The following is a 25,112-nucleotide window of genomic DNA, read 5'->3' on the forward strand; positions in this document are numbered from 1 at the left end:
AATAACCTTACTCTTTGCTTTCAACCTACTCAAGTTAAAGAACTTTCACATCGGGTTGATATATGATTTCTACCCTGGTGGGGAGTTTTCCTTCAACAGTGTGTAGGAACATGACAATGAAAATAATAAATTGAGTTGGGGAGATAACACAACCCCGTTTAACATCTGATCCCACTGTGAATGGTTCACTTTGAGAGCCATTGTTATCTGCGATTGTTGCTGTCATATTATCGTGGAGGAGCCGGTGGATGATCACAAATTTATCTGGGCACCCAATTTCAGAAGGACAGTCCACAGGGCATTACTATTTACAGTGTTGAAGGCCTTAGGTCAATAAACACCATATACAGGGGTTGGTTTTGCTCTCTGCATTTTTCTTGAAGCTGTTGAGTGGTGAAAATCATGTCCACTGTCCCCCTAGAAGGTCGAAAACCATTTTGGGATTCAGGAAGTGTAGCCTCAGATATAGTTAGAAGACAGTTTGCTAAGATCCTTGCAAGAATTTTGCTGGCCTCAGCTAATAAAGAGATGCCTCAGTAGTTTGCATAGTCCATTCTATCACCTTTTTTAAAAAAAGGGTTGATAATTTTGGCATCCGTAAAGTCTGCTGGGATCTGTTTTCTCTCCCAGATTTTTTCAATGAGCTTGTGAAGTTGTTGTGTAAGTTCAATTCCGCCCACTTTGAAGACATCGGAAGGCATCCCATCAGGTCTGCTGGCTTTGTTGTTTTTCATTTGGTTAATAGCTGTACACAACTCTCCCAGATACTGAAAGCTCATCTCTAATTTGTTTTTGTGGAATTTTTGAGAGGACCTCAGCAGCTGTGGCTAAGGAGATGCTGGTAATGTTCTTTCCAGTGCAATGCAATAGTTTCTTTATCTTTTAGAAGTGTGGTACCGTCTGTTGAGCGTAGGGGGCATATGCCATTATTTATTGGTCCATAGGTGATTGTTGTGACTTTAAAGAAACTCTGTGCATCATGAGTGTCGGCTAAATGCTGAATCTCTTGAGCTTTTTTTATCCACCAGGTGTTCTTTAGTTCTCTAGATCTTCTTTGAACCTCAGCCTTAGCATTGGCATAGGGTTTTTTCCCCCCCTTAGTGGCACAGTTTCTATCTCTTTGCCAGATCTGAAAGGCCTTCCTTTTCTTCGCAATAATGCGTTCAATCTCACTATCATTCTCATCTCACCAGACCTGGTGTTTGAAATACTTACTGGAATAAACTCTTCAGCAGGGACTAGAAGTTTGAATGGGAGGGGGCTTGGCTGACCTCAACTGGAAAGGAGGTCCATAAAATTGGGCTCACAGTATGGAGCACACAGCTCCTGGAGAAAATGAGCCGTGCATCTGACCACTAACAGTCACTCCCCCAAAGATCTCAGTTATTGGTCAGATTGCCATTAAGTAAATCAAATTTACTTCTGAATTAGCATGTCTCAGACTGTTTTGTTAAACCTCTGATGAACTGAGAACTTAAGATAGCCTCCATGTCTGAATCATGTGCATGTGAAGAATATAGTCTACAGTTACCAGGGGGGTGGGTCCACACTGCTGACCAGTTCCCCAGCATCAGAGATGCTCCTGCTCCCGCTAGGACATCTGTTGTGAAGAAATCTATGGATGAGCTCACATACAGGCTTCTTTAGAACAGAGATCTAGGTGTGGTCGAGCAATGTGGCAAACATTCCCCAGTAATGTTATGATGTGATTAATCCCTGAGGAAGACTAATGCATATTGCATTTGCTGAGTGTAGGATCAAATGGACATTTTCAATGAAAATTATACAAACTGCTTTCTTATTTTGAAACACTCCCCCCTCCCGTGTGTCTCTCTTCATTCATATGTAATTTCTGACACATAGTTGTGACCGAAAGTGAATTTTTATTGACTGTGAAAATACTGCAGAAAGACCACTCATCTCTTTTCTCACCTATCATAAAACACGAAGAAAAAAGAGTTTTATTCATGCTTTAGGGAATGGATAGAAGCCTTTTTTCTAATAACTAAAATGACTTCGTCTCAAAACATCGCACATGATTTTAAGCTTAATCTTGAAAACAAAAAGCCTTTGGCAGATCAGCAACAAAATCTATTTGGCATGCACAGTGAACTTCTGCTGGGAGGAAGCCTCTAGAATAAAGATTTGTTTTTTAGAAATATTATGGGGAAAACCCAGCAATTTCTATAAGATACGCTGCTCAATTCAATGCACATGGAAGAGCACCCAATTGTTTTCTGAAAGGCTCACTGTCATGCAGGTGGAGGTGGAAGTGCAGCTGCATGTTTAAAGCCAGATTTTTTAAAAAGCATGATAAGCAGGATTGAAAGAACCCTGAACTGATGGGGCAGACGTTTTGGCTTAGCCCTTCCTTCATGACCGGCCCTTTGTGTGGCCTACAAAGTTGTAACCCACTTTGCTTTGGCTGGGACAACACTGGGGCTGCCTCTGTCTTTTGGTGCTGAGCACTGCTCACAGCACATTGCAAGAACATGGCAATCACAAGCAGCCCACAGAATAAGCAAAATCTGGTAACCACCCAACCAACAAGACTCTGTCTTCTCAGGATTCAGACTCACTTTATTGCCCCTTATCCAGTCTAACTGCACCCAGATACCCCTCTGGGTCTCTCACAGCTTTTCCTGAATCAGATGTAACAGAGAAATAAAACATCACATCTTAAGCATATTGACAACACCTTGCCTTAAAATAGTATTGAAGTGTAATCTTGTGCACATTACTCAGAGGTAAGGTCCACTGTATTATGTGGGGCTTACTCCTGTGTAAATATCCATAGGATTATAGCCTTAGTGACTCTGAATTTGTGCACTACTGCTGCTGCTGTTGTTGTTTTGTTTTACTGCAAATATTTCTCTGTACCCAGATTTAGCATGTACAGAATTCAGCATATTGAATTATTTAATGCATATTGCATGATTGGGTAACAAAAGACTCCTGTAAAGCATTCATAAGAGAAGAGTTAAGATTGCTGTGGGAACCTTAACTCAGAGTTTAATGGCTTGTGTGTGATTAAAACTTCAACTGAAACATTATTATGGATCTTTGCATATAATGTTCCTCCTTGTAGAACCCCTAGGCATCAGAATTGTTCTGATTATGCAGAAGGCGCTTGTTGATTTGGTTTTCAAACTAGGCAAATCTTTTTATCTACTGTGCCCTTACTAGAAACAGCTGTCCAATCGGCAAGCAGATAAAACTCCTTTGTTACCTGGGAATGTACCTAAAGCGGGAAGGATTTCATAATTTCACTCAGTGTTTCTTTTCTGACATTGAAAATAGGCATTCATAAAGGCATATTCTAATCTTGTAGCTTTGTTTATTAGGTACTGGAGGTACAGTGAAGATATGAGAACTATGGATCCTGGTTATCCCAAACCAATCACAATATGGAAAGGTATCCCAGAATCACCTCAGGGAGCCTTTGTCCACAAAGAAAATGGTACGTAGCTTCTTGTGCATGTTATTGTTCTTTAATAAAGCAGTCTTCCTGATTGCAGACCATCTTTTGAGTACCTCACTTTTTCGAGCTGTGCCTTGCTACCTGAATTTACACTGCTTTGTAACCCCATGTCAGCACACCTATAAATAGATGCTTTTGGATTTCTGATTTTTTTAAATATTCTACTTGTTCTCAGATTGTTTCCATATTAATCTTTCCATATGAATCCAGTGATTGGGAATCCCATCTTCTTTCTTCAGACTCATAGGTCAAGATGGTGGAACAGGGGAAGTGTAAATATACATTTCTCCCCATGTCATTCACTCACTGAAAATTTGCCACCCAGAGCTGCTATTTGCTGCAGATTACAATAATAATAGTAGGCCAGTAGTGGTGTAGTGGTTAGAGTGTTGGACTAGGACCTGGGAGACCTGGGTTTGAATCCCCACACGGTTTAGCAGGACTGTGTGGAGGAGAGGCTTCTTGTGACCCTCCCACCCTATGGCTGTTCGCAGCCTTGCTGCATCCTGACCTCCCCGCCCCCTCCTCTCCCTTCAAAGCACTTGCTGAAAACCTGGATCACAACCAAATATGTAACACGGGACGCGGGTGGCGCTGTGGGTAAAAGCCTCAGTGCCTAGGGCTTGCCGATCAAAAGGTCGGCGGTTCGAATCCCCGCGGCGGGGTGCGCTCCTGTTGCTCGGTCCCAGCGCCTGCCAACCTAGCAGTTCGAAAGCACCCCTGGGTGCAAGTAGATAAATAGGGACCGCTTACTAGCGGGAAGGTAAACGGCGTTCCGTGTGCTGCGCTGGCTCGCCAGATGCAGCTTTTCACGCTGGCCACGTGACCCGGAAGTGTCTGCGGACAGCGCTGGCCCCCGGCCTCTTGAGTGAGATGGGCGCACAACCCTAGAGTCTGTCAAGACTGGCCCATACGGGCAGGGGTACCTTTACCTTTACCTTACAATAATATAGTGTCATTTCCAAATCAATCTAGAATGGGATTTTCTTGTTAGAGTTTGCCCATCTCTTGCGTATGCTGTTTCTCTATCACTTTGAGCCTTATTCTCCAAACACTGGTTCACCGCTTCTGGATTTAGTCTGGAGTATAATTTGCTTGCGTTGTGCAATTTTTCCCCCCATTGGCTTTATCCAGGTGAATCTACTTTTGTGCTGTGGAGCACACAATCGCAAAGTGTTATCACAAGTTCGTTGCTATTTGATGCAAAATAAAGAAGAGCAAAGGATGAAGCAGTGGTTTTGAACCTAAGTTTACATCAGTACTAAATTATTTATTGCAAAGGTATACTAAACTATATTGCACATTTATGTAACCACTATAACTCCTGGACTAAGACGAAGCACCATAGACTTTTCTTGATGCTGAAAGTTGTCATTATGTGCATATTAATTACTGCCCTCAACAATTTGATGATGTGGTCTTGAGAGTGAAATAAAGATATGGGATTGCAACCAGTTTCACTTGCTACGTACCTCTAGCTCTGCACATGTGATTGATTTAACAGAGATGGGGCGGGTGTCCCTTCCTTCTTCCCTCAGGACGTGTCCCCCCTGTAAAAGATTATGAGACATTTCCCCCTAGTTTAGAATCTATATTCCTTCCTTTGGCTCAAATATCTAATTTCTGCAGACAACATTTTCTTCTCGGGAATACTCTTAATCACTTCCTTGCTTTAAGTCTGTTTCATCCATCAATAGAAAATCTTTCCTGAGCTGAGCATTTTGGGTGGGTGAGGGCGGAAGTTTCTTTTTTTGCAGCAGGAAACTAGTTTGTGCAACTAATTTATTGCCATAAAAAACTAGTTTTATTTGTGTGTGCATACACACACACACACACACACACACACTCAAATGTCTCTATAAAGACTTGTGTTAAAGTATATATAGTATCTGGTGCACTAGGTAGAATTGGGTATGCATTTCAAATAAATTGGGCTCCAGTGTAAATACAGAGTGGTAAATGTGTCAAGGCATCTTCATTCACTTCTATAAGGTGTGTGAGAAGTTGGGGAGAGCATTCCCAGATTCACAGCAGTGAATGGTATTGTTGTTGCACACAAATATGCTCTATATGTGGATCAGAGCTGATAAGAGTAATCTCATGCTATATTAGCTGGCTTCCTTAAATGTATTACATTTAACCAATAAACATGCAAGTAGGAGTTGTGAACATATCACAAGTACAGTGGTACCTTGGTTTTCAAACGTAATCCATTCCAGAAGACCATTTGACTTCCAAAACGTTCGAAAACTGAAGCATGCATTTCCGACCAGAAAACTCAATATGGAAGCCATGTGGCACATTCGGTTTCCGAAAAGCGTTCAAAAACCGAAGCAGTTACTTCTGGGTTTTCAATGTTCAAAAGCCAAAACGTTCGACTTCCGAGATGTCTGAAAACCAAGGTACCACTGTATTTTCAGTGCATCATACTGATGTGCAAATAAAGCCTTTGCTGCACCTTCTAATCACGATAATATAAGGTAGGGTTGCCACCTGTCCTTAGAAAATGTGACCGTCCCTGTTTTGGACAAAAGTGTCCCCTGCCCTGTGTGGACTTCAAACAGGACACTTCCCCCCCAATATTTTAGTTCATCCTCCTCAGAATATTCAGGGAGAGGGTGGGTCCGGTGGAGAGTGAGAGAGAGGGTTTAGGAAGACAGGGAAGAGGGTAGATCCCATTCATTGGTTTGCGTCACCTACCCATCTCCCTTCTCCTCGCCCCCTGTCAGTATACCTGAAGGAGCATCTCCATCCCATCATTCAACCCGGATACTGAGGTCCGGCTTCAAGGGACTTCTGGTGGTTCTGTCACTGTGGGAAGTGAGGTTACAGGGAGCCAGGAAGAGGGCCTCCTCAGTAGTGGTGCCTGCCCTGTGGAACGCCTTCCCTTCAGATGTCAAGGAAATAAACAACTATCTGACTTTTAAAAGACTTCTGAAGGCAACCCTGTTTAGGGAAGTTTTTAATGTTCAATGTTTCATCATGTTTTTAATATTCTCTTGGGAGCCACCCAGAGTGGCTAGGGAAACCCAGCCAGATGGACAGGGTGTAAATAATAAATCGTCATCATCATCATCATCATCATCAATGTCCTCACCACTACTATATCTACTGTATTATCCCCACCAACCCCAGGAGCACCCCTCCCTTCCTTAACACTGTTGGGCATGAGAGAGAGACAGCTGGCCCAAAATGGCGGCTGCATCACTGTCGGAGCAGCTGATGAGGAACGCGGCCTGGCGTAAGCGACAATAGAGGGAAGAGGGAAGAAGTAGTCTCTTTCGCCCATTCCTTCCTTCCCTCTCGCTGCTGCCCCTCTTCAGCCCCACCACATGGCCCCCTCCACCACCCTGCCCTGACCTTTCCTCCTCCCTTCTCCTCCGTGCTCTTCTTCTGCCAGCATGGATGAGAGGCTGGAGCTGCAACTCAAGTTGCCCATGGCAGCTGGCCATCTATCCCCGGCCCCTGGCTGTCTATGTGAGTTGAGTGAAAGAGTGGGGCCAAGTGGCTGAGGCAGGTGGGAAGCCGAATGTGAGGAACCCCCCTCCACCAAGGGGGGGCAGGATTTGGTGTCATGAGAGTGTTGTGCCTCCCAACCACCAATCTGTCCTGTATTTTGCCTGACCAAAGGTAGCAGCCCTAAATGTAGGACTAAGTAGGTGGAACTGAAATAACTACATATTCTTCTATAATACACCCTTGCCTTTTCCCTCTCCTTCCACCTATGTCTTATCTATGTTGAATGATAGACTGTAAGCCTCGTAGGACAGGGACTTCTCCACTCATACTTTGCACAGTGATAAGAGAAAAACAACAACACCAGAAATAATAGGGGGGTTATGTTGTTGTCCCCTGTGATAGAATGAGAGTGGAGTTTCACTGCTTTCCAGCCAGAGGGCTACAAAACTAGCCCAGAGATTCCAGCCTTTGCTTTCAGGATGCAATAATTTCCATTTTATTCATGTGTAAATAGCTGTGCAGTACGGGGGGGGGGGGATGGACCTCCATATTTTTAGTGCAGGTCAGTAAATTTTCTGTAAAGGGCACCTGTGCGTTTGAAAACATACAGTAAATGAATGCCTGGAAACCTGAACCAATTGCACTTCACAGCAGAGTGTTTCCGAGGCATTTTGAGATGAGTGGGTTCTCTTGAATTGTTTCAGCAAAATCACGGTCAATTCACTGAGGAGACATGGGGATTCATTCTTTTTCTGTAGTGTGTGAAGTGGTCCTGAGGTCACACTGAACTTCATTGTTTTTCAGTTACTAAAATAACAGGAAAGATACCTGAGACCTAGGCAGACAATGCAGTTAAGGAGTGAGCCATTTTTGCCTTTGTGTTGTGTTGTTGTTAATGTCGTTTCTTTGAGGCTAAATGTAAGAAATCCTCTGGGCTCTCGGAGAAGGAAAACTAAGTATTGAAAGTTGCCTGGTGAAGCCTGCAAGGAACAGCGCTGTGAATTGTCCCCCAAAGTCAAGATCCCTGCATGGCGCAATTGGTGATTGCATCAACAGACAATGAAACAAGCAAATGAGAAACCCCACAACCTACTTTCAGAGAACTCTGATGAATTTTTGCCTGAAACCATTTCTCTTCTACTCTTCAGATAAAGATTTGACTTGAAATTGTACAAGATAGCTTCAGGGGAGAAACTTCAGAGGAACTGCTTCCAATTAAACAACATCTTTCATTAATATAGCGCTAATCCTTTTAGCTTCCTAGTTCATTTTGGGGGAGGGGAGAAACATTTGTGTTGCTTGATTAAAAACAACAGAAACTGATATATATGTCTCCTATTCTTACATCTACTTTTGAAAGCTTCTTGATAGTAAGAAATATCTTCAACAGGAACAGCTCAGCTTGAGAAAAAAGATGTGTAAGCTTTTGAGTTACGCAGAAAGCTTTAGAAGAAAGTTTTATACATTTTGGCAGGTCTTGGGGCAGAGTTATGCATTACAATTAGGTAAGGGGAGCTGCCACCAAAAATGACATTTCTCCCTATTTCAAGTTCTCTCCTCCTTCACTGTAACATGCAGTATATTTTACAACATCATCATGTTATGCATTTTCCAACCCAACCAGCAACAGAGTGAGCAAATTATCCTGATTTTCAGTAGGACACTTGATGTAAACATATTATTTTGTTAAATGCCAAAAAGAGGTACTCCGGTTGTTTGCATATAAATTGCCAACCATGTGGATGACTCTTATGGGAGCAGGAGACCTTTAGATGGCTGAGAGTAATGGGGTAGAAGGAGATATCACAGGAATACACTGGTTCATGATGGTTGAGAGAAGGCCAGGAAGGGACTGGGTGTTTCTGGTGGACATGGGAGGAAACAGAAAGTCACACAGACTTTGACGAGGAATGTTGTTTGATCAACAAACAAGGTAAATGATTTTGCGGTAGAGTTTGGGCAGAGTTGAGAAAAGGTGTGACAATGGAAATGCAGAGAATATTGCAGTGGGTCAATGTAAGGGATGATTGGATGTGTATTAGAGATTTTGCTGAGGAGGCAGAAAGGTAGGGCTGTGCTTTTGCAACGTCGTATCAGGAGAAGCAACACAACTCGCTGATGGGCAGAATATAAGAAACAAAGAAGGTGGGGGCAACAGGATATATGTTGTCAATTAATATGGAAATAATATTTAAGGAGAAAGTTTTGGGAAGAAAGACAATTTCCATTGTACTACTGTTTTCTAGTAATGGACAAATTTATGAGATAATAAACCCTGCAACAGTCCCAAGTACCCCATGTAATATCTTATGCACTAGAATTTCTGAAGGACAATTAAAATAAATAACAGCAATAGCACAAGATTTTTATATTATTCCATCATGAAACTAACAAAAAATGGTGATGGGTGAAAGCGTTTGGGTCTATTTTGAATAGAAAATGAGATGCTCTAAAGAGGTTTTTCCTCTCCGCAGTGCAATTTCAAAAACCCATTTTTGTGTAAGCAGTTGAAACTAGCATCGAACCTAAACTTTCCAATTAGTACTATTTGCATCACAAATGAAGCCCATTCTTTTTCTTTTCTTTTCTGGGGACCTATAATACTGCAGAATGCAAACTGTGACATAGTAAAGATAGAGAAAGCTCCAGCTATTTGTGCACAGTTTTTAAACAGTAGGAGGAAGTTCACCCATTGTGAAAGTTTGTTTCAGACTGGATCGGTGCCACTTTTCATCTGGGCCAGTCAAATGCTTTGGATTATTTGGCAGGAAAGCAGCATTTCTGCAATTAGGCACCATTTTTAATTATCCTGGATTGCACTTGAATGATCAAATTCTAGCTCCCTGCAGAAAATCTGAAGCTGTGCACACCTGCTTTCCATTGGCAGAGTTAATACAGCATTTCCTCTCAAAGACATAGAAGTAACAGGGAACAGAATCAGCCCAGACAGTCGAGAGGGAGGAGCAATGTAGGTGGGTCTAGCACAGTGCTGTAATTTGCTATAATTGACCAATGTTCCCAAGCTGGGTAGGGGCTCTTTGAGCAAACAGGACTCAGGGTGAGCATAATTTATGATCCTATTTAAATGTCAATTTTAAATAAGGATCTTAAATCTTTCCACTGGTCTAAATGCATCCGTCTTGGTTGTTTCATAAAGTTAGGGAAGATAGGCATTTAGGACATGACATAAGCTAAATTATGCTTCAATCTGTCCCACAGCTTTGTTGGGTTATGCATATACAGTTTCCTGTACATAACAAAGGATTGCTTTGATACGTTGGCTTCTCATCAGATGTAATTTTTTCAACATAAAGACATGTCTTTGTTGAAAAACCAATATGCCCTATAAAGTTGTTGGAAAAAGAATGTTCTGTGAGGGAAGGGCTATTCCGATTATCTTTTTTCTTTTTCTAGCATTTCACACAACCAAAGCTGAAAAGCATGTTTGATGACAAGTATGGGGTTTCTAAAGCTCTTTTCTATCATCCTTTCTATTTATCCACTAATCAGATGTTGTTGGGAGTTAATGTTCAGCCATGAGGTTTTTAAGTACTTGTCAGGTACAAGTTTTAAAATGCAGGGTGTAGCAAAGATATATATTTTTATTTCACAATATTGGCAGAATCCTGTACTGTTAAACCTCAGTTCCCAAATGCCCCCATTATCTTACGTTTCGACTCCTGAACGCCAAAAACCCTGAAGTAAGGTTTTCAAACATTTTTGGGAAGCTGAACATCCAACACAGCTTCCGCTTGAGAGCAAGAAGCTCTTGCAGCCAATTGGAAGCCACGCCTCAGTTGTCAGATGTTTTGGAATCCAAACGGGCTTCCGGAACGGATTACGTTAGACAACTGAGGTTTGACTGTGCAGAATGGTGCAATGAAGATAAAGGAGTTTTGAAGCAATTGTAGCTGCAAATAAGGTATGGAGTAGCGAGGTCCTATTGGGTAGATATTGGCAATGGCTGGATACATTTTATTAATTTCCAAATGTCAGTTTTAATCCTGCTTGTTAACTCCAAAGTTTCAGCAGCTCCTTGTCTTTTGTTGACCTTGGACACAACGAAATTGCAACTCATTGAAACATTCACACTTTTCTTCCTCAGGCTTCACATATTTCTACAAAGGCAAAGAATACTGGAAATTCAACAACCAGATGCTCAAAGTAGAACCTGGATATCCCAGATCCATCCTAAAGGATTTTATGGGTTGTGATGGACCAGCAGACCGGGACAAAGACCGACACAGCCCTCAGGATGATGTAGACATTGTCATCAAACTGGACAACACAGCCAGCACTGTGAAAGCCATAGCCATTGTCATTCCCTGCATCCTGGCCCTGTGCCTCCTTGTCTTGGTTTACACTGTGTTCCAGTTCAAGAGGAAAGGAACACCCCGCCACATACTGTACTGCAAACGCTCTATGCAAGAGTGGGTGTGATGTAGGGGTATGTCTCTCTCTCTCTCTCTCCCTCTCTCTCTCCTAGGAGTTCGTGGTAACTTGAGATCAACCGAAGAGCTGTTATGCAGTTTCCTATCTAGGAGCAGGCATCTGTCCAGCCCCTCGACTAGGGCTGATCTTTAAAACCCAGGGGGCTGCCTGCACCCTGCACAGGAAGTAAGAGTTCACTCCAGTGGGAAGCTTCCATCGTACACAGTATCTGCCGTTCCTCCAGTTCTTTTGTCTTTCTTTGTCATTCGGTTCTAGCCTTTTTCCTCTCTGCACGCTCAGTACACCCAATGCAAAACTATCGGGATTTTTTCCATAAAGAAGAGGAAATATTACAGCAAAAATATGGGAAAATAAGAAGCGTCTCCAGTGTCTCTGTTGGGGTTTTTTCTGTCCCCTTTGAAGCCTGCTCCCCTTTGAAAGAGTTTTGCGTGAGGTTTAAAAAAAAAAAAACAATAATAAGAAATGTAATCAATTTTTTTTTAAAAAAAAAGAGAAAAGATAGAGCAACTATAACACAACAATCACAATGGAACTTTCAGGAAGTGTGAAGACCCAAAACAGCTTTGTCTCCAAAGAGGATTGCTTTCTGTCAGCTACGGATATAGTCCTATACTCCTACTCATAATTTTTGTTAAGTGGGAGACCAGGATGACACACAGGAATTCAGACTGTTTGGACAGCCATTTTCCAACAAATAAGGGGCCAAAATATCTGCAATATAGTAACAGCCTTAATGATACATTCATTTTGTGTTTTATACAGCTGTTCTGAGCTATGTCCTCAATGTTTTAACACATTTATATTCATTACTATATTCAGATAGTATCTTTTTTATTGATTGGTTTAGATTTTGTTGGTTTCCTGCCTCCTCCTCTTCTTTTTCTTTCTCCTCCCCCCTCCCGAGTTGTACCAGGCCAGCAGCCCCAGGCCTCCCCCAGGTCTGTCAAGAACACTTAATGTTGAAACCATAGCAGAATGCAGCAAGCCTGTGAAGTCGATTGCAGTGAACTAAAGTGACACTTAATGTTACAGAGAAACATAATGCTAGTATTAGGTTTGTGTAATCTGTGACCCTTTGAGAACTATAGGTTTTCAGAGTTTCAAGGGCTGTGAACATTGGCAGTCTGGAAATTATAGGAACGCACAGCTTAAAAAGATTCTGGATTCTAAAGCTTATTTCCTGTGATTTGCGAGTTCCTTTGTAGGTGGTCCATAAACCATATCAGTTCTGCAAATCCTCTCCTTCCTTCCCTCTTAGCATCATTGACTTCTGTGCCTGCCTCTCCTCCTTCTAGTGGCTTTATGCACTCTAGTTTCCATATGACACTATATAGTACCATAACAAAACATGGCAGCTGAGACCAGCATTCCAGAAGTCATCAGGATTGGCAGGTACACATGGCAGGTTGGTAGGTCTGTAAGTGGATTAGATACCACACAGTTAAAATAACCTAAAATAAGAGAGCATTTTAAAAAAAATGATTTGCTCACTCTGTTGATGGTGATATAACAGAAGTAAACAATATTCGATAATTATTATTTTAAAACAATACATTGCAGCAGACAGAATACAAGTGGCTGCAAGTATAGCTGGTCTTTGGTTTCTCAAGATGTGCTATGCCAAGCCATTGCAGGAGTCCTCCCACATCTCTGTTGTTTCTTTTATCCAGTCTTCATTGCCCCATGCAATGGTAGCCCCCAGTCACAAGGACCTGACATCCATTTATGCTATTGATAGTGTATGTCCTAAGTATTTTGTTTGCATTGCCACCACACACCAACAAACATAGCAATGTTTGCAATGTGTGACACCAATGTGTTGCCATGCAGATTCCCTTTCATTTTGCTACAGGGCTTTTACATGGGTATGGGCAGTGTAACAGCGAACCACAGTGGCTGAGACTGAAAAGCTGGAAGCGAGTAAGTCTCGAGACAGACAGCTGCGGTTTTTAGCAAGATGAAGGAAGTATGATAGAGGCAACGTTGGCTATGGGATGTATCTCTGTTCATTGCTTTTGCAGTCCCTGTAGTGCTGCAAAACCCATTGATTAGAAATGACAGCGGTAAAAAAGAGAAATCACTTTCGACATCCCAAGAAACAATGCTGCTGTCATATCACCTTCAACTCTCATAAAAGCTTTTGTCTTTCTCCAGTCTGAGAGCAACAGGAACATGGGATTGATGATGGAACCAGGTGGAACTCTCTTGTCCAACAACTAGCGTAGCGCTTGAGTTTGTGTTCTGCTTAACTCTTGTGTTTTTAAACTGTATTGCAGGATTATTCTGTTTGCCTTGCATCATGTAGATATGCAGGTGCAGATAACAGTTCCAATGGAAACCAGAGAGCAAGGACTCTGGCATTTCATGGTGCTGCCTCTCCCATTGCAAAGTGTTGCCAATCGGGCATTTGCCTTAGTTCCCAAAGGGTCACAAGTCCTCTGGCATTTAGCTGTGCATTAAATCACTGACAGAACCAAGGGAGCACCAAAGCATTGTGTCATCATGTGTAATATTTGTGCTAACAGCAGTATTGTCGTTTTCATGTGACCTGCAGGGCAGGTTATGTATCAATATTTTTTCCTAGAGAAAAGTCAGCAACTGACAGACCTCTTTTTATTGATTTTAGGAACTGCTTCTTGCAGTGACAGGCTTTTTACAGTCACTAGGCTGTGAACTTATTAAAGGTGTTCAGAAAGGATGCACCCCACATGTCAGATACCTGGCTTTTTATGAAAGCTGGGATTCCAGGGGAGTAGCTTTTGAAACAATGAACAGCTTGCCTTGAACTTTATTGATCTGTTGATTGTCATTACTGAGTTAAACATAGTCTTCTGTGGAAAAGAAAAGAAAAAAAAAACCTTTGCTGTCTGAATTTCCTTACAGTGTACTGTTTGATGTCTTTGCTCTTTGACCTTTAACTTGCAAACCGGCACAAACTCAGTGGGAAATCTGGTGTGGCTGATCTAATTTGGATTGGGACTAGGCTTTTACAACAAAGAGAGTCCTATCTATACATTGTCCAAACATTCACTTATTTTAGAGAAGGGAAATGGCTGCAATACATGGAGGAGCTCCCATCCCCAAGACTGGTGGAAACCAACAGGTAGCACCTGGCAGCGTTCTTGCTCAGCTCCCATGTATTTCACTGGGCAGTTGGCACAGGAAAATTTCCCTATGGAATGTGCCCAGTATTTGTAGCAGATAGTACCTAGATGGAACAGTTGCTATGTATACATGCACACTCTAAAAATGAACTGCAGTGGAAATGAATTTCTGTTTAATTTTGGTTCAGTTTTCTGTATAAAACCAGTCCTTTCTGCAAATGACTCATTATAGATGATGACATTCTAAAACACACTAAAATACTTGAAAATGGCCACCATTGGCTTTTACGTCAAAGTTTTTTATACTAGACTCAAGACCGTTTGTTAGTGATTTCCTAATCCACCTTACTGAATCATTTTTTAGAGAGTGTAAGTATATATACACATTATTTTTTGGTAACAAATAGCTCGACTGCCTTGAATTTATATTTATATTGAGCATAGCATGAAGATTAGTATGCCTTTTTATTCAATTGAACATGATTTGGGGTTTTGCTTTGTTTTGAATTGAGGGTCTGTTTTATAATCATGTGAGGCATCCTATACAGCATTGCAAGGTATTGTTTTTCTCCGAGCATATATAGAAGTGTGGCTGGATAACAAAAATAAGGAGAAATGGGTTGCTTTGTAGCACATATGCAATGCCAATAGCATTTTGGAGAGTCTTAGAGGTGCTGTTTGCAGTATCCTAAAGGCTGAGCCACTATGCAACCATTGCATTTCACCAGTATATCCATTTTAGTTGTTGGTACAGGAGTACCTTGGTTGACCACATCTGCAAACATAGAGCAATCTGTGAAGTCCTATGCTCCACCTCACTTTCTAAACATACCTATTAGCTGGCAAAACCATGAAGTGGTTCCTATTTTGCCTCCGGCAGAAATCTAGAAATCATGGTCTGTTACAGGCAAAAAAAGAACCTGTCCCTTTGTCCTGGTGTTGACCCTGGGATAACTGAAGCTAAGATGAGCTTAATTCAGATGTTTTAGTTTTGCTGTTGTTTTACTGTAGGCAATAGATTTTTATGTTACTGTAGCCCTGTCTAGTCATTCAAAGAATGTGTGAGGGCATAAAGTGTGTAGAAGGGCTGTGGGCCAACTTCTCCCCCAATATCTCCACCTATCTCATCCCTGCAGTCTAAAGGAGGGGGCAGGTTAGGTGCATTTGGCTGGACAAGATTAGAAGCCTTGCCATGATCAGGAGCCCTGCCTACATTACCAGGTTCCTGATTCCAGAAGGCATCTGAGCACCTTTAGCTAAACACACTTAGAAGACCTTCTAGATCTTCCCTCTCATTCCTGGGAAGGCCAGGAATGGAGCCAGCAGGGACTTTGGGATAGGAACAGAGCACACAACTGTGCACTCTCTACACACTTCCTCCTCACATTTGTTCTTTAAATACTTGGAAGGGCTTGGAAGAGTCCAAAATATGGTGAGTGTTGGTATTCCCATGTAAACACTGGAGATCCTAAACAATTGTTGTGACTGTCTTAAAAACTCAAGATTCCCTAGTGACTGTTGACAGCTGCCTGAATGTGATCGGCAGCTCTCACTTATATGTGTCTGAAAAGTGGAAGGACATTCACGGAATCGGTGCATGAATATCAATGTTCACTACATTTTGGATATTCACTGTAGCCTATACGTTACATGAGTATGGTGCTTCAATTTATTTCTGTTCCCTCATTCACTTGAACATTTTGCTCTACTTTCAAAATCGATCTCATGGCAGCATAGAATTTCAGTACAGTGATTTCCTGGAAAGCAATGAAGAAGCTGAGCATGTTGCTGGTTGCTCTTTTTATAAGGTAATACAAATGTTTATATTTGGAGGATTTAACGTACAGTAATTATTATGCAGGAAGGTAAGTGTGATAATGTGCTGTGCTTGATATAAGGTACATCATGGTTATGTGAATGCTTAATAAGTTGATATATTTAAAAGTGCATTATATATTATATACAGAGAGAAGGTGAATTGAAAAAAGTTTGGGCATGATTTTGCCATGCAGGTCAACGTTGTATTAGCTTTTCTATTACAAATTTCTATTTTATGAAGCAATCATTTGATAGTTTCCCCCAGGATCTTGTACCCAGGATCTTGTACCCTTGTTCAAGCTAATTTTAGAAATTTGTGTGTCTTCATTTAAAAAGTTCAAAAATAAGAATGTGAATTTACCAGTTTAGACGTTGAATTCCAACACGATTTTTTTTTTTTAAGTCACAATGCGGGGGGAAACTGATAATTGATTAGCATTTTGTCGGAAGTCCATCCAACCCTTTTCAAAGGCTGCTTTCTCACTCATCTATTGGTGAGAACCTTAACATGATCTCTAATTTTAGCATGAAAAAACAGCATTGAATTTTGAATAAATGGGTCTGCCCAATTTTAGCATGAAAAAACAGCATTGAATTTTGAATAAATGGCATCTGTTTTAAATAAAAACCAGAAAGAGTCCTGTGGCTCCTCAAAAGCAAACAAATCTGTTGTAGCAAGAGCATTCTGTAGGCAAGAGCCTACTTCATCAGATGCATGAAGTGGACAGTGAAAGCATGAGATTCATATCTATAATACATGGGATCAGCTGTTTTTAATAAGGCATCTGTAGTCATATTGTCACAGTCCACAATGTGGATCAGTGCAACGCAAAAATATAGATGCCATCCATCTATTGCAGTTTATCATTATGGTGTGTTGTGTAAATGGATAAATAGCACAATATTATTTGCCATAAACCAGGAAAAAAATCTTTCTGGGTTAAACATTTATGGGGGGCGGGGAATGAAATTTAAGTAAATACTTTTGTAGGTGATTACTTGGTATGCTGAATTGGAAGGAATATGATCTTGCTCCAAAGGAGCCCTTTCTGAGTCTCCCTGACTTAAACATAATATGCATTTTATTTAATTCTTGGTGATGTTTAAGAAGCATAAAAATGCAGCTAAACATAGAACAAAAATGTATGAAAACACTAAACAATGCAATTAAGTTTAGTAATGAGATTCACTTGTCTAACTTGGTTACTGAGATGATTAACAGACCACTCACAATGGTGTTGTCTCCCTCACCTACATGTGATCTGTGAACCTATGTAATATATATTTCTCCTCTTATCTATTCAATCCATGAACATTATTGTGCAGCCCATTTCCATACTTCTTTATTGTACATGTTTATTTAGAAATCTCATTTATTCAATGCAGCTTACTCCCAAGTAAATGTACAGAGGAGTAAGACCTTAGTAACATCAAGCCCAATGTTAGGCAAAAGTTTCCTGCATTGCAGGGCATTGGAAATATTGATTCTCATGGTCCCGCTACAATTCTATTATTCAATATCTGATTGGGGAAGCATATCCCTGCAACTATTCCAGTGGTGACCATTTTAATGTCCTGCATTTGGACGCTGGCCCTGCTAGTTCATGTTGAGCTGTGTGCTCATTTTAGAATGAATACCTCTGCTTGTTTCCTGGTGCCACCATGCTGATCTTAATAAAACGCCAGCTTCAGTATCTAACAAAGCACAGGATCCTATTCTGGCTTGTTGGTAAGATCTCAGAAAATGGAAACCCTCGAGTGAGGTCTAAGTACTCATCATCTTGCAGATAGATGCTTGAACTGCATATATTGGAAGGGAAAAACGAGGTTGCCTGTTTATTTGAAAGGTTTGCTTGTAGCCTCCAATGTGTAACAGGTGCCTGTGGCTTTAGAAGATAACACAGCTGGCCAAACAATGCAGATTCTATAATCTGCTGCCCTCTTGTAAAACCAGTTGGTATACAGGTCAGCCAAACAGTAAGTGCAGCCAGAATAACAAGATGGGACCGATTGCCACCCAGCATTGTCCGATATAGCAAGACAAATCTCTCTTACAAGACATGCCACTCCTGTTTGACTTAGTTGTTTGTTTGTTTAGTTCTGGGGAAATAAAGAGGTTGGGGGTGTATTCAACAAGAAGGGGGAGACATCTACTTTTTATTTTATTTTCAACCCTTAGGCCTTATGTTTCTTACATGTCATATTGCACAGATGAAGGACTAGTGGACCCATGGTCAGCAGCATGTTGTATAAATAAAGTGTCGATTAGTTAGGTATTAGCACGGAGGCCGAAAATGAGAGCAAAACTGATAAGGTTCATGTTCCCATTTAGACAACCTTAAGGCAGGGATGTTAGAAGTGTGTGCAGTATTCCTACCCTTAAAACAGTTGTTGAAAGTGCCTCAGTTAAGAACAACACAGTGCAGGCCTAAAAAAAATATATCTCTGTTGTCAAGGAGAAGCCTGTATCCATGCCACTTTCTCCAACCTGGTGCCCTCCAAATGTTTTGGATTATATTTTCCATCAGCCCAAGCAAGCACAACCATGCAGGCTAGGAATGATGGGGGTTGCAGTTCAAAACATCTCAAGGGCACCAGTTTGGCAAGGGCTTCATTAATACATAATCTTTGGACTGTGCCAGTATGCATATAAGCTATTGCTACAAAATGATCATGTGCAAGCCAGGAAGCCAGGGCGATGGCAGTGTCGTTATCATTTGAAATAACCCCATACGTGACTTTATTGTGGCAATTCTATCAACTACTGAACATACAAAGGAAATGGACCCGCTTCTCAGTAAGGCTCATTGATTGTCATGGCAACCAATGACATGTATGCCACTAAGTTTCGAGAAACTGTATTCACGTGTCCCGTTTGCAAAGCCTGTGGTCATGCTATTTTATTGCTGACATGGCCGTGATTTCATTAATGAACCACACACACACACACACACACACACACACACACACACACACACCAACCTAATGTGTAAAGGGTGCCAGAAATAAATGAATAACCAACTAAAAGCATAATGGCTCAAGGAAGTGCTTGTGAAGCAGTCCAACACAGTTGTGATGGAAGAGGGCCTGTCCCCGTAATGAAATTATGGTCAGGAGGTTTGCAAAACGGATTCACATCTGTTTTAAGAGCTGCTAAGGAGGCTTTTCTTAAAGCTGTGTTCTTCAACCTTGGTTCCCCAGACATTGTTCAACTGAGACCCTCACTATAGCTAATGGTCAGGGGTGGTGGGACCTACAGTCCAAGGTTTGGAGATCCAGGGTTGAAGAAAACTGTCTTAAAGTACCTTCTACATGTGTCTTGTCAATGTGGAGCAGATGCTTGTCTGTTACGACATCTCACAGAAGTATAGTTGGTGCTGGTTCTGTTATTCTCTTTGCACCTGGTTAAAACTTACATGTTGGGCCTGGTGTTTTAGCTGTTTAGTCCTATTGTGTTTTACTTCCTCTTACAAAGCTGTTTAGATTGTGTTTTATGCTTTTATCTATGGCAGTATGACCATTATTGGTCATATTTTATTCACTGCCCTGATACCTGATTGTTGTTTTTGGGGGAGGAGGGAGAGGTAAAGATCTTTTAGTAAATAAACAAATGTGCCATTGTTATAGTGCCAGACCAAGTAATTATCCCACTTGAAGCTGATCACCAAATGGCAACCTATTCACTAACCCTTCTAGGGCCAACACTTTAAAAATTCTGTACCATTTCGAACATCAATTCCTGTTCTCATCTATCCTCTAAGCCCTGCTGTTTGAAACAGCCTGTTCCACCATGCTGTATGGCAGGGCCAGTCCTGTGTTGTTGACAAGGCATGGCAAGAAGATAAAGCGGCTTTCACAGGAACCCTGGCACTTTAATCTTCATAGAAAAGTGCCGCTGCTGTCCACCAATAGCACCTCAAGCGCTTTCTCTAAAAAGCTAAATAGGACTGAGAAGTCAACTTTGGCAGAAAAGTGTCCCAAGCTTTCTAAGTTGTTATAGTCTCATGAAAGTTATCAAATAAAAAGAAACATTTCCACGCTAAAATATTTATGTGGTTTTAATATAAGGATATGGAAAACATCACACTCAAGTAATTTTTTTGTAAGCCGCTTTGAAGTAGTTAAAAAACAAAAACCATCAGCAGTATATAATTTTTAATGAAATAAATAAATAAATAGATTCCCGAGATGTGGATGTGCTCTTCATTATACGCTATGTGAAACAGCGAGCTTCCAGCAGGGCAAAATGAACAATGTCAATCCAAGCGTATTGTATAGGCTTCGGAAAGTCGTCCAGTGGACCAATCTATAAACCAGCTGAAATATACTGGGATATGATAATTAAGTCAACAGGGCTGAATCAACTGCAAACAAAGGCCTCCTTTCATTCATAAAATGGGCGTTTTGCTTTTCTTCAAGCAATGTTTTTGGCCACCTAATAAAGATATTCAACTCGCCCCAAATCAAATTCTTCTTTTTGTGTGTATCTGCTTTGTCAGCTGCTGCTGCGCAGCTTTGGTATCTTCTGACTATTTGACTGGCATCTTTGTGCTTTCCGTTTAGATTGGATTAACACATGCATTATATCCTTTAACATCGAGCCCCACCCCCCATGGTGAGACATGTCTTTGACTTTTAATTTCATTCAACCATTGATTTGCACCCCAACAAGAGAAAAATATATCGCACCACCAGAAACCATTCCCTTCAATTAAGAGTGTTTAAAGACAACAACTTGGTGATTTTCCCCTGCCCCCAAAGTGATGTAAAAGGCAGTCAAATTGGCTTGGTGTTATTTTATGTGGGCCAGTGCTGGGATGACAACATTACCTAGGCTTGGGTTTCAACAAAATTAGCATTCATTTGCACAGGTGCCTTTCATTTTTATTATTAAAAATGCTTGTTGTTGAGCCTTTCCTTTCGCTGTCCAAATGTTTGCTGCTTTGTAGAATTCCCTGTGGACAGTGTTTGTGTGCCTCCATCGCACAGCTCTGATCACCCATCGTAATCACTTCGGGTTAATAAGAACTGAGTCTGGGATGCCCCTGTTTCTTCCCCCCCAGATAAGAGTCCTGAGATGGTGAGATAATCTCTCTGTGCCCTCTGTTATGTTAGTTTATCCTTATAGCTGCCAGCCTTTGCAGTTAAACAATTCCTCTCCAGAGCCCGTACTGTTTATTTGAGCCCTGGAAGTTTCGTAGATTTGCAGGAAGAACTGCAGATCTTTAGATATTGGCAGTTTATTCTGTGGAATATGTGTACAGGAGCTATTTACAGGTGACCTATTTATTTCTTGTCATGGCTGAAGCATGATGGTAGCTTTTTTGTCATTTACATGACATGGCAGTTCAAGATTTCAGAGGATATGGGCATATTTTAGTATTTGATTCAGAAAAGTGTTGTTGTTACCCGTTCTCCTAAATTAAATGCTGGTTTACTGCCAGTCTGTTTGCTTACAATAAAAATTTAGTTGTTTCCACAGCATTATTCATATTTATTCAATGTCACTTGCCTTTTGCTGGAAATGATCTAGGAAACAATTTATATTCTGACCCTTGGCTGCCTTCCTGTATTTCAGCATCCACTGTTCCCAGTGCATGATGAGAAACCAATTTTTCTCCCACATCTGACCCTTTATATTTCTGCAACTGGTCTTTGGACAGATGTATGGTTGATTTCCTCCACCTCTATAGACCTAATCAAATCGTACAAGCAAATGTGTGCACCAAAAGACCAATGGCAATTTAAATGAAGTAAAATCCACATTGAGAGGGGGAGAATTGGAGCATCAACAAAAAAACAATGAGAAGGGATAATCCTTTCCATACTGTTTCTGCATTCTATACTATGCTCCCAAATTGCTTTTCTCTGCAGAGTTCCAAATGTGTGTTTGACTTCCCAAATTGGGAGTCTACAGGGAGATAAGAATCAGCAGGCAGGGGATTCCCAGTTGGTTTTGTGCTCCAGATAACCTCCAAAGTGGACTTTCTCTCCTATTAAAATAAATAGCCCCCAAGATTTTGTTACACGTGTTGTCAGAAAATATTTAGTCAAGGTATTAGGCACAAGATGCTATCAAGAGACTTGAAGACCAATGAGAATTTTCTTTGTAACTCCAGTAAGATATGGATTACATGCCCTGTGGAATTTAGCACATAGGGTTGTGCATGCTATGATTAAAATGTGTTAGCACAGGGGAGCAGAAGTGTGTTCTGATATGTTCTGCTTATTATAAAATCAGCGTATTAACTCCCCCTTTTTTGGTTAAAAATCCTTTTCTTGACTCTGCACATACAAGGTCTACTCTTAAATTAAACCACATCTGGTTTTGAGTTACATGCCTTTAACCAGAAAACATCTGAAAATGTCTTTTAGGTAGTCCCAAAAACAAGCCAGAATGGAAACTGCCTATCATGCCTAAATACTTTATCAGAAACAACTCCTTCATACAGGCAATTGTTGCTGTGGTGGTCACACTGTATGAGATCCATCAAAACAGCAAGCTCTATATACCTGTGTTAAGGTATTCGGTCGTACTTTCCCCTGCTTTTGCACATACATATTCTATGCCAGAGTTTGGTTCACAGTGCTGCATGTAAGCAAAGAGACAGTGACAGCATTTTCCTATTTTCAGAGAGCTGATTTCTTTTACATTACTTTAAATTTATGTTACTGTACGACTCCCACAACATTCTTTGCATTAATAATATTTTTTAATAAATACCATTTTTTTTCCTTTCAAGTAGTTTCTATGGACAAACACAAAGCTTGTTTGTGTGCAAAACCAAGGCTGACTAAATGGTGCTAAAGTGTATATTGACTGTCAGATATAATCAGGCAAAAATTTGTGGTGCTTAGACAGATTTTTTTTTCATTGTTTCTTTATTTTCTTGATCAATGCATTTAACAGTGTTTTATTATACACACATTCTTTTATTAGTAAATGAAGGCCTCATAGTGCACTATTAAATAAAATAAAAAATGGGTTAACTAATCTATGTACCAGCTCACCAAGCTATTATCGTTTAACTCCTTATAATATTGCATAATTAAAGGTCAAGGGGTCATGATATTAATCTCATTGCTGTTCACTCATTACATGACTGAACATTTTTGAACAAAATACTTATGTTTACAATAGTATAATAACCCTTTGACTGCTGCGGCAACCTTTAACCACGAAATTAAACGTCACATGCTAGAATTGTCTTTTTGGTTCTTGTCCTGGCAATCAAAGAGTTAAGGGCTGTGCAGTGATTTGTTTTCTATTTATTAATTTCTATTTATTTTTTTGTTTTCATTTGAGGAGGGGGGTCCGGGGTGGGGCAGTTCTCGTCTGCTGTAAGTGTCTTAACCAAGGGAAGGGTTAAAAATTGCTTTTTTTATACTATCTTATGTACTTACCATCATTTCATTGTGTTGTAATTAAAAAAAAAACCTGTCAATAAATAAGAAAGCAGAAGCAGTGTTTCTTAAATCTGTCGTGGTTTCATTTAGTTTGTTGTCCGATTTGAACAGCGGGAAGTGAGCACCTTCTGCCATTTATCTGCTTCATACTTATGGCATATGGCGGAGGGGATACATATGGGCTGTGTGGAGGAACCTGCACACTGGAGGTCATGGCTCTGCTGATGAGAGGCTTGAACCCTATCAAACGCTATTTGTCTCAAAATTGTTCTTCAGCCAACCTGGTGCCCTTCAGATGTTTTGGACTACAACTCCCACAATGACCACACAGCCCCCTGGACCCTATGTGGCACCATTAGCACAGGCTTGGCTTCACCATCCCCAGGTGGGATGCCTGGAGGCCTCCGCCTACCTCAGCCAGTTGCCCAATCCTGTCTGGGGAGGCGTTGCCAAGTTGATCAGGCCAGGTAGGGGGAGGGACCACCCTGCCCACACAATAAGGGGAGGATCTTACCTGGGAACCGTCAGTTGGCTCCAGAGCTTCTCCCACCCTACCCACCCTCAGTTAAGACTTCTTTTGCAGGTTAACCTTTTCTCCACAGGTACGCGGGCACTGCTACGTCAAGGTCACTGTTGAAGGACCGGGAAGGAATTCTCCTGCATTGGCAGGTTTTCCTTTCCTGTAGCAAAACATCACAACTTTGACGGTATTAGGCCTTGGGCGGAATCCTTTAGTCTATCTTCCCTAAATAGGGGTGGGCGTGTAGCGGTGACCCACGCCCCCATTCTCTTTGCGGTGGCGATACCAGAGTTCCCCGTTAAAGGGGTTGTTTGAGGGGAGGCTTTGGCCGTACGCCTAGAGGTCGTCATTGCTCTCCCCTGCAACGGCGGCGTAATGGGGGCAGGCTCTCTCTGCTTGAACATATGTTCTCCAGACCTAGCCCATCCTCCTCACACACTGGATAACCCTGATGTTCCCCAGATCCATGGAGGGGGACTGGGAGGGATAAACGCCCAATGCCTGAGCCAAGGTCTACCCACATCTGAAACATAATAAAGTTGTGGCCAATTTTAATCCCATAGCACGTTGTCTTGAGTTGTTATTCCAAATGGGGGGACCGCCCAGGGTTTGGGGGACTCCGCCTGACCACACAAACAGCCGGCTGGGCCTGAAAGGAGTTAAAGTCCTAAACCAAGTTGTTGAAGGCTGTTCCACAGCATGGGACAGTAAATGCATTGCACTCAACACAGGTATATGGGAAGACATCCCCCCCACCCATTGCCTCGCTATAAGCTAAAGTTGCCATGAAAATGTTAAGGGCCACCAGCAGAGCCTGTAAAAAAACATCTTCCTACATGCTGTTGGCTGCTTAGATTAGGAGGTTTAGTTA

The 25,112-nt window shown here is 41.4% G+C and overlaps 1 protein-coding gene across 2 annotated transcripts in view; it reads left to right on the forward strand.

The window, feature by feature from the left end:
• The window catches only part of MMP16 (matrix metallopeptidase 16), a 185,969-nt gene extending 162,178 nt beyond the window's left edge, over positions 1-23,791 (forward strand). For both annotated transcript variants that reach the window (XM_028736577.2, XM_077932873.1), the window contains 2 exons: positions 3,345-3,460; positions 11,046-23,791. In XM_028736577.2, the coding sequence (XP_028592410.1) occupies positions 3,345-3,460; positions 11,046-11,380 (451 nt within the window). In that variant the 3' untranslated portion in view covers positions 11,381-23,791. The remainder of the gene's footprint in view (positions 1-3,344; positions 3,461-11,045) is intronic.
• Positions 23,792-25,112: the final 1,321 nt, after the last annotated feature.

This window comes from Podarcis muralis, chromosome 8 (assembly GCF_964188315.1).
Source record: "Podarcis muralis chromosome 8, rPodMur119.hap1.1, whole genome shotgun sequence".
In the NCBI taxonomy this organism is placed as follows: Eukaryota; Metazoa; Chordata; class Lepidosauria; order Squamata; family Lacertidae; genus Podarcis; species Podarcis muralis.